Raw genomic sequence first — 15,048 nt, 5'->3', positions numbered from 1 at the left:
GCCGTGCCGTGATTGGCTGCCGGCCCGAGGAGAGGGGAGAGGCCGGCCGATGGAGCTCGTCGAAGCAGGAGCGGCGGGAGCCTACTCCGCGCTCCTGCCTTGCCCCCGAGAGACTGCCGACTCCCCCCGGGGCTCCCGAGAGTGAGGGAGAGCCCCGGGGAGCAAAAGGAAGCCAGCGCAGCAGCGGAGACCGGCGCCCCCAGTCCGGTGAGTGCTGCAGTGCGCGAGGGAGAGGAGGGGCGTCGGGCACATTGCCGGTGCTCGCCCCTCCCCGCGAGTGATGCCCTTGTTGTGCCCCGAGGCCCGTGGGACCCCCAGTGATGCCGGGTCCCCCGAGGGGGACCCCGCCTGCCCACAACTTCGACCCTGAGCCCCGAGAGGCTCCGTCATGGCCCGTGGGGCCACCAGTGATGCCGGGTCCCCCGAGGGGGACCCCGCCTGCCATACCTTGACCCCTGAGCCCCGAGAGGCTCCACCTTTGGCCTCGAGCCCCGAGAGGCTCCCAGATGGCCTAGTTGTTCTCGAGCCCCGAGAGGCTCCACCTGGGGCCCTTGCCCTGTCAAGCCTGCTAGGCTCACGCCCCGCATCTTTGTTCTTGAGCCCTAGAGGCTCCTTCATGGCGCTCATTCCTCCTGAGCCGGCGAGGCTCCACCCCTGCACCTGTGCTCCGAGCCTGCGAGGCTCCAACGTGTTGCCCTCATCATTTACAGCTGCCCAGCACTTTGTGGGCAGCTGCTACGTTTAGGTGTGCTCTGGGCTACCTGCAGCCTGTCCTGACATTGAGACATTGGGGGGTCCTAGTCCCAGAACGGCCAGTTGGCCTGTTGGAAATTATTGGTAAATGTTTATGTGAACCCTGAGAGTATTCCCTGTTGCCCCTCTAAAAAGTGATCTTGATGTGTTAGGTGCCTTGCCATTCCTTCCCTCCTAAATATCCTAGGTCTCATGTAGGTGGCTTCTGGTTAGAGAGAGTTCTACTGCTAGTTCTATTGAGTTCCAGGTTGTCATGTGTTCTAATGCTAGCTCCTGGTTGTTATGTGTTCTAGTACTAGTTCTAGGAAGCTCCCAGATGTTACGTGTCCTAATGCCAGTTCCATCATGTGCATAGTCCTGGCAGTGGTCCCCAGACCCTGTCCTGTATATACTCCCTTGTAAACCCTGACCGTGCCCCTGTCACCTTGTAAATTGTGTATTTATCCCTAAGTATGTCTTTCAATACAAAGTCTATTTTTCATATATATATCTTGTGTGGAGTTCCTTTTGTGGGAGGCCCCGAAGGTTGTTGCTGGGGGTGCGTGCGCAAATGCTTCAAACATGACCTCCGAGATAGACCTGACTGCTCGTGCCAAGCTACCAAGGGGGTGAGCAGGGGTTGTCTTGGCGGGTGACTTCCCTACCCTAACTGGAAATGGTGATTTCTGCCTGGCCTTGGTGCCAGCCTCGGCCAGCCAGGGATCCCATTTCTAACATTGTTGGCTAGCGGTGAGATTTGGACTTGTGTTTGCGCAGTACCACAGTGATAACCGGCCCCACTACAACACTCTGCAGTTTAGATTGTCGCAAAGAAAAAAACTATTGGTGCGCGTTGCTAAAAATATCTGTTCTGGTGGAAAATGTGGTTCTAGTGCACTGTGAGTTAGGTGTCCCTAGCTCGGGAGGGTGGATCATCCCCCTAAGTGCAATGTGTTTTCTGTATTCACCAGAAGGGTGGGATCCAGTGGTGGCAGCGAAATTGTGTTCAATGTGTGTGGTCCTTGTCCCTTCCCTAGAGTAATGGTACCTGTGCCACATGGGTCAGGTTGAGGAATCAGGGGCGGTGGAAACTGTCTCACCAGTCCGGGGGAGGGTGTGTGGATGGATGTTGAGGTGTGCTGATTAATGGAGTGTAAGTCCTCTGAGAGGGGGGGCTTGCTGAATAATGGAGTGTAAGTTCTCTGGGATGAGGAGCTTGCTGAATCAACGAGAAGTGTGTCCTTCCTTACCCCGCTGACTGCGTTTGATGCATCATGTGTTCCGTACACCGCTGAATGTGTTTTATGCGTCAGGTGTCCTACCTACCCCGCTGAATGTGTTTGATGCATCATGTGTTCCGTACACCGCTGAATGTGTTTTATGCGTCAGGTGTCCTACCTACCCCGCTGAATGTGTTTGATGCATCATGTGTTCCGTACACCGCTGAATGTGTTTTATGCGTCAGGTGTCCCCCTTGTTGAATGTGTGTGAAGTTGTATCCCGGACAAGGAAGACCTGCTGGCTCGGCCGCGGCTTGCCTTGGGGAGAGCCGAACACTGAGACCTGCTGGCGCTGCCACGGCTCATCTTGTTGTATGTGTGTGAAGTTGTATCCCGGACAAGGAAGACCTGCTGGCTCGGCCGCGGCTTGCCTTGGGGAGAGCGGAACACTGAGACCTGCTGGCGCTGCCACGGCTCATCTTGTTGTATGTATGTTAAGTTGTATCCCGGACAAGGAAGACCTGCTGGCGCTGCCGCGGCTTGCCTTGGGGAGAGCTGAACACTGAGACCTGCTGGCGCTGCCGCGGCTCATCTTGTTGTATGTGTGTGAAGTTGTATCCCGGACAAGGAAGACCTGCTGGCTCGGCCGCGGCTTGCCTTGGGGAGAGCGGAACACTGAGACCTGCTGGCGCTGCCGCGGCTCATCTTGTTGTATGTATGTTAAGTTGTAACCCGGACAAGGAAGACCTGCTGGCTCGGCCGCGGCTTGCCTTGGGGAGAGCTGAACACTGAGACCTGCTGGCGCTGCCGTGGCTCATTTTTGCTAAATGAATGTTAGGTGCGGAACTGGACGGGGGTCAGAAGGAGTCTGATCCCTGGGCATCCGGTGAACTTAGTTCCCAGGTGGTAGACCAGTGGAGGGAGGAAGTTCTGAAACTGGTAGGAGAGCGTGTTCTGAGGGTGCTTCTCCTGGGAGAGCGCGGAACTTCAGAAGTAGAGGTAGGGTGGGGCATTCTTGCCTGTGACCTCTGGCCAGCCTGAGGGTGCGGACCCAAGGTGGAAGAGAAAGTGGTAAAGTGGTACTACACGAAGAAAGGGAGTGGAGTATGGCTGTCAGGGGCCAGGGGTTACCACCCCCCACTCCGGGTTGGCATGGACCAGTGGTATCTGGGTGGCCTAGGGCCTGGTCCTAGCCGTGGTCAACTAAGGAGTACCAGTGGGGTAGCCTGGTTGGGCCTATGTTTTTATTTGTTTTTTTTTTGTTTTTTTGTTGTTGTAAAAAAAAAAAATTCTTTTAAGTCTGTGTGTGTCGATAAGATCAGCGTGGCGTAGAACTGGAGGGGGTCCCGGCAGTTGGGGCCCGCGTCCATGGTGTTTCGCCCAAAGCAGGGAAGTCCATCACGGTGGTGATTGGCCTACCCTGCGTTTTGGCTGGAAGGGGGCCGTGTTGGACCGGGCCCTTATGGCAGGTCCACCCCTGAAGTTTTGCTTGTTAAATGTGACCTGGGGATGGTGATTCCCACTCTGAGTGCGTGTAGATGAGAGAAGCCTGCCCTCCCATAGGAATGCATGGGGAATGTGTGTGTCCCTGATAGTTCCTGGTGCGTGAGGGGTACAGGCTCGAGTCTGGTATGTATGGACTCGTGTGATTGAATGCTACAAGATGATGTATGCGGCGTGTGTGTGTCTAGAAGGGAAGTGCCACTTCTAGACATTGGTGTGTGTGTGCAGGAGGTGTGCTGGCGCGTGATTGGCTGAAGCCGGCTGGGGAGCCTGGCTCCAAGAGTCTGTGTGGGTCTGCCCCGGTGGTGAATGGAGAGATTAGCATGCTGATGTGAGGGAGGAGCTGTGCCTGTATCCTGTATGGGGCTGGGCTTTCCCCCACAATGCTGGCTCCACCCCCCTGGGGTGAGTCTGATGACCGGTCCTGCCTGATGAATGAAAGGGGTGGTTGGGGAAAACAAGATACTCCCAAAACCAGCTGCGACTGGTTTCCCCCACCCAGCACCTTTAGACAAAGGAATTGCATGTATAAAAAGAGGCTGTGACCTCTTCTAAAATGTTCTTGTTCCCACTTGAATCTACCAGGGGCGTGTTGCTGCTTGGGCTCAGGGTTGGCTTGCCTCCCTGGGCCCTGCCCTGCTCCTGGACTCCTATGGACTTTTCCCGCCAGGAGCTGCTATGCTCCAACCGAGGTCCTGGACCCCTGAAGGACTTTGTTGCTCTGCTTCTTGCCCTCCTGATCTGCATGGCGCTTGGGGAGCGCTGAATTCCTGATCTAGCGCTTGGAAGCGCTGGTCCTGGCCCTCTAGCGCTTGGGAGCGCTACATTCCTTTGACGAGCGCTGGGAGCACTCTATTCAAGGAGCCGGTGCCACCCGGCATTTGCCCCATGCTCAGGAAGATTCCTGAGTCTCAGCGAGTGCCTACCTCGCTTATTTGCCTGCCGTTATTTCCTTCTTCGAGGGAGCCGACCCCTCGTTATTCACCCAGAGTTCACAGCCGCCGCCCGGGACCCTCGTGACGTTATCCCCGGGCCGCGCTGGTATTGGTTGCCGGCCCGGGATTCCCCCGTCACGTCATTCCCCAGGCCGCGCCGTGATTGGCTGCCGGCCCGAGGAGAGGGGAGAGGCCGGCCGATGGAGCTCGTCGAAGCAGGAGCGGCGGGAGCCTACTCCGCGCTCCTGCCTTGCCCCCGAGAGACTGCCGACTCCCCCCGGGGCTCCCGAGAGTGAGGGAGAGCCCCAGGGAGCAAAAGGAAGCCAGCGCAGCAGCGGAGACCGGCGCCCCCAGTCCGGTGAGTGCTGCAGTGCGCGAGGGAGAGGAGGGGCGTCGGGCACATTGCAGGTGCTCGTCCCTCCCCGCGAGTGATGCCCTTGTTGTGCCCCGAGGCCCGTGGGGCCCCCAGTGATGCCGGGTCCCCCGAGGGGGACCCCGACTGCCCACAACTTCGACCCTGAGCCCCGAGAGGCTCCGTCATGGCCCGTGGGGCCACCAGTGATGCCGGGTCCCCCGAGGGGGACCCCGCCGGCCATACCTTGACCCCTGAGCCCCGAGAGGCTCCACCTTTGGCCTCGAGGCCCGGGAGGCTCCCAGATGGCCTAGTTGTTCTCGAGCCCCGAGAGGCTCCACCTGGGGCCCTTGCCCTGTCGAGCCTGCTAGGCTCACGCCCCGCATCTTTGATCTTGAGCCCTAGAGGCTCCTTCATGGCGCTCATTCCTCCTGAGCCGGCGAGGCTCCACCCCTGCCCCTGTGCTCCGAGCCGGCGAGGTTCCAACGTGTTGCCCTCATCATTTACAGCTGCCCAGCACTTTGTGGGCAGCTGCTACGTTTAGGTGTGCTCTGGGCTACCTGCAGCCTGTCCTGACATTGAGACATTGGGGGGTCCTAGCCCCAGAACGGCCAGTTGGCCTGTTGGAAATTATTGGTAAATGTTTATGTGAACCCTGAGAGTATTCCCTGTTGCCCCTCTAAAAAGTGATCTTGATGTGTTAGGTGCCTTGCCATTCCTTCCCTCCTAAATATCCTAGGTCTCATGTAGGTGGCTTCTGGTTAGAGTGAGTTCTACTGCTAGTTCTATTGAGTTTCAGGTTGTCATGTGTTCTAATGCTAGCTCCTGGTTGTTATGTGTTCTAGTACTAGTTCTAGGAAGCTCCCAGATGTTACGTGTCCTAATGCCAGTTCCATCATGTGCATAGTCCTGGCAGTGGTCCCCAGACCCTGTCCTGTAAATACTCCCTTGTAAACCCTGCCCGTGCCCCTGGCACCTTGTAAATTGTGTATTTATCCCTAAGTATGTCTTTCAATACAAAGTCTATTTTTCATATATATATCTTGTGTGGCGTTCCTTTTGTGGGGGGCCCGGAAGGTTGTTGCTGGGGGTGCGTGCGCAAATGCTTCACACATGACCTCCGAGATAGGCCTGACTGCTCGTGCCAAGCTACCAAGGGGGTGAGCAGGGGTTGTCTTGGCGGGTGACTTCCCTACCCTAACTGGAAATGGTGATTTCTGCCTGGCCTTGGTGCCAGCCTCGGCCAGCCAGGGATCCCATTTCTAACAATGTGTTTGTGGTTGTGTGTGTGTGTGGTTGGGTGTGTGTGTGGTTGTGTGTGTGGTTGTGTGAGTGGCTATGTGTGTTGTGGTTGTGTGTGGTTAGGTGTGTGTGTGGTTGTGTATGTATGGTTGTGTTTGTTTGGATGTGTGTGTGTGTTTTTGTGTGTGTTTATGTGTGTGTGGTTGTGTGTATGTGTGTGGTTGTGTGTGTGTGTGGTGCCTGTAGAAATTGTGCACTGATAGCTGGTGGTGTGTGTGCCTGGTGGAAGTGTTCACTGCCGGCTGGTGGTGTGTGTGCCTGGTGGAAGCGTGCACTGACGGCTGGTGGTGTGTGTGCCTGGTGAAAGTGTGCACTGACAGCTGGTGGTGTGTGCCTGGTGAAAGCGTGCACTGATGGCTGGTGGTGTGTGTGTGCCTGGTGAAAGTGTGCCCTGACAGCTGGTGGTGTGTGTGTGTGTGCCTGGTGAAATCGTGCACTGACGTCTGGTGGTGTGTGCCTGGTGGAAGCGTGCACTGACGTCTGGTGGTGTTTGTGCCCAGTAAAAGCGTGCACTGACGGCTGGTGGTGTTTGTAACCGGTGAAAGCATGCACTGATGACTGATGGTGTCTGTGCCTGGTGAAAGTGTGCACTGACGTTGTGGTTGTGTGTGTGCTTGCGTGTGCGGTTGTGTGTGTTTGCTTGTGATTGTGTGTGTGTGGTTGTGTGTGTGTGTGTGTGGTTGTGTGTGTGTGGTTGTGTGTGTGTGTGGTTGTGTGTGGTTGTGTGTGTGGGTGTGGTTGTGTGGTTGTGTGTATGTGTGGTTGTGGGTGTGGTTGTGTCTGTGGTTGTGTGTGTGTGTGGTTGTGTATGTGTGGTTGTGTTTGTTTGGATGTGTGTGTGTGTTTATGTATGCTTGATTGTGTGTATGTGTGTGGTTGTGTGTGTGGGTGCCTGTAGAAATTGTGCACTGATGGCTGGTGGTGTGTGTGCCTGGTGGAAGTGTTCACTGCTGGCTGGTGGTGTGGGTGCCTGGTGGAAGCGTGCACTGACGGCTGCGTGTGTTTGTGCCTGGTGAAAGCGTGCACTGATGGCTGGTGGTGTGTGTCTGGTGAAAGTGTGCACTGACGGCTGGTGGTGTGTGTATGCCTAGTGAAAGTGTGCACTGACAGCTGTTGGTGTGTGTGTGTGCCTGGTAAAATCGTGCACTGACGTTTGGTGGTGTGTGCCTGGTGGAAGCGTGCACTGACGGCTGGTGGTGTTTGTGCCCAGTAAAAGCGTGCACTGACGGTTGGTGGTGTTTGTAACCGGTGAAAGTGTGCACTGATGACTGATGGTGTCTGTGCCTGGTGAAAGTGTGCACTGACGGTGTGGTTGTGTGTGTGCTTGTGTTTGTGGTTGCGTGTGTGCTTGTGGTTGTGTGTGTGTGGTTTTGTGTGTGTGTGGTTGTGTGTGTGTGTGGTTGTGTGTGTGGTTGTGTGTGTGGTTGTTTGTGTGTCGTTGTGTGTGTGGTTGTGTGTGTGGGTGTGGTTGTGTGGTTGTGTGTGGTTGTGTGTATGTGTGCTTGTGGGTGTGGTTGTGTGTGTGTGTTTGGTTGTGTGTGTGGTTGTGTGTGGTTGTGGTTGTGTGTGTGGTTGTGTGGTTGTGTGTGGGTGTGTGTGGTTGTGTGTGTTTATGTGTGTGTGATTGTGTGTGTGTATAGGTGGTGTGTGTATGTGTGGTTGTGTGCTGTTGTTGTGTGGTTGTGTGTGTCTTTGGTTGTGTGTGTGGTTGGGTGTGGTTGTGCTTGTGTGTATGTGTGTGTGGTTGTTTGTGGTGTGTGTGTGTGGTTGTCTGTGTGGTTGTGTGTGTGTGTGGTTTTTTGTTGTTGTGTGTGTGGTTGTGTAGTTGGGTGGTTGTGTGTGGTTGTGTGTGTGTGGTTGTGTTAGTGGTTATGTGTGTGGTTGTGTGTGATTGTGGTTGTGTGTGTGGTTGTGTGTGGTTGTATGTGTGTGTGGTTTTGTGTGTGGTTGTGTATGTGTGTGGTTGTATGTGTGGTTGTGGTTGAGTGTGGTTATGTGTGTGTGGCTGTGTGTGTGTGGTTGTGTGTGTGGTTGTGTGTGTGGTTGTGTGTGGTTGTATGTGTGGTTGTGTGTGTGGTTGTGTGTGGTTGTGTGTGTGGTTGTGTGTGTGGTTGTGTGTGTAGTTGTGTGTGTGGTTGTGTGTGTGATTGTGTGTGTGTGGTTGGGTGTGTGTGTGTGGTTGTGTGTGTGTGGTTGTGTGTGTTGTGTTTGTGGTTGTGTGGTTGTGTGGTGGTTGTGTGGTTGTGTGTGTGCTTGTGGTTGTGTTTGTGGTTGGGTGTGGTTGTGCGTGGTTGTGTGTGTGTGTTGTTATGTGTGTGGTTGTGGTTGTGTTTGTGTGGTTGTGTGTGGGTGTGGTTGTGTGTGTGTGTGGTTGTGTGTGTGTGTTTGTGGTTGTGTGTGTGTGTTTGTGGTTGTGTGTGTGTGGTTGTGTGTGTGTGGTTGTGTGCGCGGTTGTGTGTGTGCGGTTGGGTGTGGTTTTGTGTGTGTGTGGTTATGTGTGAGGTTGTGGTTGTGTGTGTGGGTGTGGGTGTGGTCGTGTGTATGTGTTTGTGGTTGTGTGTGTGTGGTTGTGTGTGTGTGTGGTTGTGTGTGTTGTTGTGTGTGTGGTTGTGTGAGTGGCTGTGTGTGTTGTGGTTGTGTGTGGTTGTGTGTGTGTGGTTGTGTGTGTGATTGTGTATGTGTGGTTGTGTTTGTTTGGATGTATGGGTGTGTGTGTTGTGTGTGTTAATGTGTGTGTGGTTCTGTGTATGTGTGTGGTTGTGTGTGTGTGTGTGTGTGGTGCCTGCAGAAATTGTGCACTGATGACTGGTGGTGTGTGTGCCCGGTGGAAGTATTCACTGCTGGCTGGTGGTGTGTGTGCCTGGTGGAAGCATGCACTGACGGCTGGTGGTGTGTGTGCCTGGTGAAAGCGTGCACTGACAGCTGGTGGTGTGTGCCTGGTGAAAGCATGCACTGACGGCTGGTGGTGTGTGTTTGCCTGGTGAAAGTGTGCACTGACCGCTGGTGGTGTGTGTGTGCCTGGTGAAATCGTGCACTGACGTCTGGTGGTGTGTGCCTGGTGGAAGTGTGCACTGATGGCTGGTGGTGTTTGTGCCCAGTAAAAGCATGCACTGACGGCTGGTGGTGTTTGTAACCGGTGAAAGCATGCACTGATGACTGATGGTGTCTGTGCCTGGTGAAAGTGTGCACTGACGGTGTGGTTGTGTGTGTGCTTGTGTGTGTGGTTGTGTGTGTGTGCTTGTGGTTGTGTGTGTGGTTGTGTGTGTGGTTGTGTGTGGTTGTGTGTGTGGTTGTTTGTGTGGGTGTGGTTGTGTGGTTGTGTGTGGTTGTGTGTATGTGTGGGTGTGGGTGTGATTTTGTGTGTGTGTGGCTGTGTGTGTGGTTGTGTATGTGTGGTTGTGTTTGTTTGGATGTGTGTGTGTGTTGTGTGTGTTTATGTGTGTGTGGTTGTGTGTATGTGTGTGGTTGTGTGTGTGTGGTGCCTGTAGAAATTGTGCACTGATGGCTGGTGGTGTGTGTGCCTGGTGAAAGTGTTCACTGCCGGCTGGTGGTGTGTGTGCCTGGTGGAAGCGTGCACTGACGGCTGGTGGTGTTTGTGCCTGGTGAAAGCGTGCACTGACGGCTGGTGGTGTGTGCCTGGTGAAAGCGTGCACTGACGGCTGGTGGTGTGTGTGTGCCTGGTGAAAGTGTGCACTGACAGCTGGTGGTGTGTGTGCGTGTGTGCCTGGTGAAATCGTGCACTGACGTCTGGTGGTGTGTGCCTGGTGGAAGTGTGCACTGACGGCTGGTGGTGTTTGTGCCAAGTAAAAGCGTGCACTGACGGCTGGTGGTGTTTGTAACCGGTGAAAGCGTACACTGATGACTGATGGTGTCTGTGCCTGGTGAAAGTGTGCACTGACAGTGTGGTTGTGTGTGTGGTTGTGTGTGTGCTTGTGTGTGTGCTTGTGGTTGTGTGTGTGTGGTTGTGTGTGTGTGTGGTTGTGTGTGTGTGGTTGTGTGTGTGGTTGTGTGTGTGTGTGGTTGTGTGTGTGGTTGTGGGTGTGGTTGTGTGGTTGTGTGTGGTTGTGTGTATGTGTGGTTGTGGGTGTGGTTGTGTGTGTTTGGTTGTGTGTGGTTGTGTGTGGTTGTCGTTGTGTGTGTGGTTGTGTGGTTGGGTGTGTGTGGTTGTGTGTGTTTATGTGTGTGTGATTGTGTGTGTGGATGGGTGGTGTGTGTGGTTGTGTGTGGTTGTGTGTGGTTTTGTATGTCTTTGGTTGTGTGTGTGGTTGGGTGTGGTTGTGGTTGTGTGTATGTGTGTGTGGTTGTGTGTGTGTGTGTGTGGTTGTGTGTGTGGTTATGTGTGTGGTTGTGTGTGATTGTGGTTGTGTGTGTGTGGTTGTGTGTGTGGTTGTGTGTGGTTGTGTGTGGTTGTGTGTGTGTGTGGTTGTGTGTGTGGTTGTGTATGTGCGTGGTTGAATGTGTGTTTGTGGTTGTGTGTGGTTGTGTGTGTGTGGCTGTGTGTGTGGTTGTGTGTGTGATTGTATGTGTGGTTGTGTGAGTGGTTGTGTGTGTGGTTGTGTGTGGTTGTGTGCGTGGTTGTGTGTGTGGTTGTGTGTGTGTGGTTGTGTGTGTGGTTGTGTGTGTGTGTGCGGCTGTGTGTGTGTGTGGTTGTGTGTGTGTGTGGTTGTGTGTGTCGTTGTGTTTGTGGTTGTGTGTGTGGTTCTGTGTGTGGTTGTGTGTGCGGTTGTGTGTGTGGTTTTGTGTGTGGTTGTATGTGCGGTTGTGTCTGTAGTTGTGTGTTTGATTGTGTGTGTGTGGTTGAGTGTGTGTGGTTGGGTGTGTGTGTGTGGTTGTTTGTGTGTGGATGTGTGTGTGGTTGTATTTGTGTGGTTGTGTGTGGTTGTGTGTGTTGTGTTTGTGGTTGTGTGGTTGTGTGGTGGTTGTGTGGTTGTGTGTTCTTGTGGTTGTGTGTGTGGTTGGTGTGGTTGTGCGTGGTTGTGTGTGGTTGTGTGTGTGTGTTGTTATGTGTGTGGTTGTGGTTGTGTGTGGGTGTGGTTGTGTGTGTGTGTGGTTGTGTGCGTGTGTGTTTGTGGCTGTGTGTGTGTGTGTGGTTGTGTGTGTGTGGTTGTGTGTGTGGTTGTGTTTGTGGTTGCATGAGTGGTTGTGTGTGTTGTGGTTGTGTGTGGTTGTGTGGGTGTGTCTGGTTGTGTGTGTGTGTGTGGTTGTGTGTGTGTGGTTTTGTGTGTTTGGATGTGTGTGTGTGTGTGTGGTTGGTGTGTTTATGTGTGTGTGGTTGTGTGTATGTGTGTGGGTGTGGTGCCTGTAGAAATTGTGCACTGATGGCTGGTGGTGTGTGCCTGGTGGAAGTGTTCACTGCCGGCTGGTGGTGTGTGTGCCTGGTGGAAGCGTGCACTGACGGCTTGTGGTGTTTGTGCCTGGTGAAAGTGTGCACTGACCGGTGGTGGAGTGTGCCTGGTGAAAGCGTGCACTGACTGCTGGTAGTGTGTGTGTGCCTGGTGAAAGCATGCACTGACAGCTGGTGGAGTGTGTGTGCCTGGTGAAACCGTGCACTGGCGGCTGGTGGTGTGTGTGTGTGCATGGTGAAATCGTGCACTCACGTCTGGTGGTGTGTGCCTGTTGGAAGCGTGCACTGACGGCTGGTGGTGTTTGTGCCCAGTAAAAGCGTGCACTGACAGCTGGTGGTGTTTGTAACTGGTGAAAGCATGCACTGATGACTGATGGTGTCTGTGCCTGGTGAAAGTGTGCACTGACGGTGTGGTTGTGTGTGTGCAAGTGTGTGTGCTTGTGACGAGGGAAAACTAATTATTGATTTAATTTTCCCTCTTCATTGTCCATCGAAACCCCCCCCTCATCCGGCCCCATCACTCTTACCTGTACGGGCCTCAGCTGATTAATTGTAGCGATTAGTTTGACACCATGGAGTATTATATTTGGTGGTCTCAAATGGAAGTTTGTACTTAGCGTGGGGGCTAGTGAAACTAAATATTAGTCAAAGGGGCCACCTAATGTGCTACAGTGAAAATTACAAGTTCTTACTATCAGAACACCTAGTGCATAAAAGAAACATGCCCTTCCTTTTTAATATTTAGCACCCTGTTTTGTGGGCTACTGGGGCATTCCATAGGGGTGGCTTATAAATATTGAAAAGCGAGGTTCTGACCTGGCAGAAGGGTTTATTTTGGTCTGTCGAGTTGGCAGTTTAAAAGCTACCTGACAAGGCTGCAGTCACAGACCTAAAGCCATGTTTCATTTTGTCATTGGAGCGGAGTTACAATAAGTGCTGAAGTCCACTGATAACTTTTAACTTACAAGCGCTGGGTACAGTTTCTACCATATGCTAGGGATTTATAGGTATGTTAAATATGCCAATCTAGGATTATCCATTTGCACATACACTTTGAGGGTCGGAGCACATGCACTGGGGCATGGTCAGCAGGATCCAGTGCATGTCAGAGTAAAAAAACAGCCGCATCAGCCCAAACATTTAGCAGATGAACAAACAAAAACAAGGGAGGAGTTTGTCTTATTTTTTGTTTTCTCTCCGAGAATGTATGTAGGTGTGATTGGGAATCCTGGTGCACTATAAGGTGATTTACTCTGGTTTAATGGTTAATGTATTCGGCTATATAATGAAAAAAATTATTGTAGAATACACTCTGCACCATTTTATTCCAAATTTTCATGGGAGTTAACTCCTCCCAACCCCCATTGAAGTGATCGGGCTCACTCACTGCGCACCGTATGGGGCTGGCCTGACAAAATTTACTTTGGTGTGATCATTTTTGCCAGGCCTGGTTCTGGTTCCTAGTCCCGCCCTGTGGCGCATATCCTCTTTTCTCCATGCACTATTATACATGGAGCAAAAATAGTAGAAATTAAGTTACCACTTTTACTTGCACCGCTTCAAAGTTTCTGAAATATGTTCCTAGATACCGTAATTGTACCAAACTGCCAGTTTATTTGCTCACAGCTGTCTTTTTCAGATGCAATTTTCTATATATACATGTATAGAAAAAAAGTTAGCATTTAGAAAAGCAGTACAAACATTCCTCTTTAGTTAAATATGTCTCGAACTAATAATCCATTTTATTGCTTGGGTAACTTTTGTATCAGAGCGCTAAATAACTAGGAAGGGATTCGAAAAAGAAATGGGCTAAGAATAAATTATTATTAAAAACAAAAAATGTATGTGATAAATTAGCGCATTGAAAAATTGGGAAAAGTAGAATGTGCCAAGAACAAAAGAAAAAGGAAAATCACTTGCCCTGGGACTGAATCAAGCAAATAAAGGGGAGTACTAAAACAAATATGAATGCAGCACAACAAACAAGCAGGCAAAAAAAAGGCACAATAAACACAAGGTACGAAATAAATGTAGGAACGTGTTGCTTTCGCCGTCTTTCAGGAACTTGTTTTTCGTTTGTTTGTGTCTGTGTTGCGCCTATTTGTACACGCACTTGTGCTTGTTTTTTTCAGAGCCTTCCCTGGTGCACGCGGTGGGCGGACTTGAATAAATACTCTAGTCCTTCCTCTGTGTCTTTAGCCTCGCGCAGAGCTGGTGCAACAGAGCCTGCTCCATGGCTTCCCCAGGCTGCAGTCAGAGCCGGGCCATCCCCACCCGGCGGGTGATGCTGAGCGAGGGCACGCAGCTGCCGCATGACTACAGCAGCACCCCCGGGGGCACGCTGTTCAGCACCACGCCTGGAGGTGAGGCTCCAGATATGGGGGAAGAGGGACCAGCACCCCTTGGGGGAGGGGGAGTTGGACTTCATAATAAGGGAACGTGCACCGCTGCATGTGCTGCAGCTCTGTAGAAGGGATCAGCAGGTGGACCCCAGGAAGGTAGCGGGAAGCGTTAGCAGCAACACACTTCGTAGGGAGGGGTTGTTTGTGTACAGCAGTACACTCGCATATGGTGGGTACAGCCATCCCTTTTCCTGGAGCTGTCCCCTCTATTGGCACTACACATGCAAAATCACAGCTGTACCACCCCTGGTCGAGATGGAGCGTAGAGAGATGGGGAGGGGGTGTGCAAGTTGTAGCACCATGGAGGTGTAGAAATATTCACCAGCACCCCGCAGGTGAGGATGGCACACCCACCCTCAATGTGCAGTCAGCCAGCGAGCTGCAGCAGCACCTACAGGGAGCTGCTCAAGAAATATATGGGCAGTGTGGAGGGGCTGCTGCGTCCCCTATGGATTCGTAGGGTAGAGGTACCTAAAGTTCCTGAGTTGAGGGACAATATAGGAGCGGCATCTTTACCACCCTTTGAAGATGAGGGAGCACTAAACCGAGCTAAAAGTACCACCCGGAAGGATTGGGGCAGTAACAGTACAGCAACCCTGTGAGGTGATGGATACCAGTGCAGGGGGGAAACACACCTCTGCAGCCCCTACGGTGCATGGGGGCCCCAAACCTTCAGAGGCCCTGTTCACCCCAAAACAAAGGACTATGTGTGAGATAAGGAAGACCCCCCCCGGCGCACTACATATTAAGCAGGTGAGCATCATTTTGTGTTACACCCCTCTACTAGTGTTGGGCAGTTTCATCATCCCTTTATGTTTAAGGTCTCTAGTATCCGCGTACAGAACCACACCTGGAGGTCAGAGGACCAATGGTATAGACCACCTTATGGTAGAGACACGTTGAAATGAATGCACATGTGAAGCCCCACACTAAAGTGGGTTTGTTGTTGTGATAGGTGGGAAGTCACCCATGAAAGTGAGGTGCAATGTAAAGGGAGTCAAAAACCCTGAAGATGAAAAGATAGTAGTCTCAAACCTGCAGGTATGGTGATTCAAAGGGTGGGGGGGGGGAGTAGCTTCACTAGTGGATTAGAGGGAGAACTAGGTGAGACAGCAACACCACCAACTTAAAGGATGGAACACAGCTATCAACCTGGCACCTTACTTCTCGAAAGCCCAGAAACATATCTGCAGAGTGCTTAAGGTTCATCGCTCAACCCCTCCCTCTTCAACGCATATATGAATCCTCTGGCCAACGT

General features: G+C 52.5%; 1 protein-coding gene across 1 annotated transcript in view; it reads left to right on the top strand.

Annotated features, from left to right (window-relative positions):
* The first annotated feature begins 13,582 nt into the window (after positions 1 to 13,582).
* EIF4EBP1 (eukaryotic translation initiation factor 4E binding protein 1) overlaps positions 13,583 to 15,048 on the top strand; it is a 64,097-nt gene continuing 62,631 nt past the window's right edge. Inside the window, exon 1 of the mRNA XM_078668171.1 lies at positions 13,583 to 13,751. Within this exon, the coding sequence (XP_078524297.1) occupies positions 13,622 to 13,751 (130 nt within the window). The 5' untranslated portion in view covers positions 13,583 to 13,621. The remainder of the gene's footprint in view (positions 13,752 to 15,048) is intronic.

Source organism: Lissotriton helveticus, chromosome 11, assembly GCF_964261635.1.
Source record: "Lissotriton helveticus chromosome 11, aLisHel1.1, whole genome shotgun sequence".
NCBI lineage: Eukaryota > Metazoa > Chordata > Amphibia > Caudata > Salamandridae > Lissotriton > Lissotriton helveticus.
The sequence above is the reverse complement of the archived record's forward strand: the minus strand, read 5'-3'. Positions and strand labels throughout refer to the sequence as shown.